Source organism: Manacus vitellinus, unplaced genomic scaffold (genome assembly GCF_001715985.3).
Source record: "Manacus vitellinus isolate BGI_N305 unplaced genomic scaffold, ASM171598v3 scaffold_139_pilon, whole genome shotgun sequence".
NCBI classification, from domain to species: Eukaryota; Metazoa; Chordata; class Aves; order Passeriformes; family Pipridae; genus Manacus; species Manacus vitellinus.
This window is the reverse complement of record NW_021938998.1, coordinates 73,670-75,486: the sequence shown is the minus strand read 5'-3', so window position 1 is coordinate 75,486 and position 1,817 is coordinate 73,670. Positions and strand designations below refer to the sequence as shown.

The following is a 1,817-nucleotide window of genomic DNA, read 5'->3' as shown; positions in this document are numbered from 1 at the left end:
GTGCACAGGCCCGGGGGACAGCACAGCCCCGAGCAAAGGTCCTTCCGTGAGAGGCAGAAGTATTTTGAGATTGAAGTGAAGCAGCAGCACCTGGACAAGCCTCCCAAGCGTGTGTCCTTGGTGGGGGAGGATGACCTGAAGAAAATGAAGGAGGAAGAAGGTATGTTGGAATCTGTGCACAGAAATTTGGCCTGTTGAGTGATTCCTTTCCCATGGAAATGCAGCACTTCCAGAAGAGAAGCCCATGGGTGGTTATTAAAAGGCCTGGGAATAATTTGAAGTAAGTGAATGGTGAAGAGTTCTGTGGATGCTAAACTGAGACTGTGTGGGCTACTGGAAGTGCTCTAGTGTCAGGGTGTCCTGTATCACAGAATCCCAGGATGGTTTGGGTTGGAGGGCCTTAAAGCCCACCTATTCCCACCCCCTGCCATGGACAGGGACACCTTCCACTATCCCCAAGTTTGCTCCAAGCCCTGTCCAGCCTGGCCTCGAACACTTCCAGGGATAGGGCAGCCACAGTTTCTCTGGGCAACCTGTGCCAGGGCCTCACCATCCTCACATGGAAGAATTCCTTCCCAGTATCCCATCTAACCCTGCCCTCTGTCTGTGGGAAGCCACTGACCTTTTCCCTGTCACTACAGGCCCTTGTCCCCAGTCTCTCTCCAGCTCTCCTGGAGCCCCTTTAGGCTCTGGAAGGGGCTCTCAGGTCTCCCTGGAGCCTTCTCTTCTCCAGGTGAACACCCCCAGCTCCAGCCCTCAGAGCATTTCCATGTCCCTCCTCTGGACTCACTCCAGCAGGTCCCTGTCTGCAGTTGGTAAACACTTCAGTAACATTTTTGAAGCCACTCCAGACAATAAGTCTGTGCCAGCTGCCCAGATGAGCAGCACCATGGCACTGTGGCAGCCTCACACAGGAGTGGCAGCAGAGCTCTTGGAGCTCTCAGTGCTCACCATGCTGCTCTGGGTTTGCAGTAGGAGGTAAATTGCTGCTCTGTTTTTTTATGTCATTCCTCCTGCTTAAAAGTTGTTTTAGGAGGTGATGAGGAACAGTGTGAAGTGGAAAAAAGGGCTTTTACTGAATTCTCCAGCCACTCTTCTTGAAATTATACCTGGGCCTAGCATTGCTCTGTCCCAGGTGCAGAACCTGGCATTTACCCTTGTTAAATTTTATGCCATTAATGGTTGCTCAATGCTCCAACCTGTCTGGATCCCTCTGCAAGGCCTCATAGCCCTTGAGGGCACCTCTCAGTTTGGCATAATCAGCAAAGTGTTACTGGTGCATTCTGCTCCTGCAGCCAGATAGAAGTATTAATAAAAATCTTGCCCAGAACTGGCCCCAAGGCTAAGCCCTGAGGAACACCCCTGGGGACTGGTCACCTCCAGGACATCTGCCCTCTGCTCTCTGCCTCCTTCTGTCCCTGGCCCTCTCATGACCCATATGTTCCCAGGGCCACTGCTATGTGTAGGGCCCATCACCAGGACCCCAGGCCTTGGTCCCTTCAGGAGGCCAGTGGGAAGATGCAGATTCCCAGGACTGTTTTCTCGGAGGAAGGGGCAGAAGAGTCTGTACCCAACTTTCAGTTTGAGGATGGGAACATTGGACATGAGAAGCTGCTGGAAATCTGCCCACAGAGTGTCCAAGAATGGAAGTGTGGTGGATAAGGAAGGAGGGACTGAGGGAATACTGTAGAGTTTGTTCCATCTGAAGCATTGGTGGAATGGTGGAGGAACAAAGGTGTCCATTGAGAGGGAATGGACTGAAACCAGCACAGACTTGGAGCGATGGGGAGCTTAAGGACCGGCCCAGGTGTCCTGTC

At 52.6% G+C, this 1,817-nt stretch overlaps 1 protein-coding gene across 1 annotated transcript in view; it reads left to right on the top strand.

The window, feature by feature from the left end:
- Positions 1–1,817, top strand: part of SCRIB (scribble planar cell polarity protein) — an 83,705-nt gene that overhangs the window by 64,507 nt on the left and 17,381 nt on the right. Inside the window, 1 exon segment of the mRNA XM_029958043.1 lies at positions 1–160. This exon segment is cut by the window's left edge and continues 1 nt beyond it. Coding sequence (XP_029813903.1) covers positions 1–160 — 160 coding nt within the window.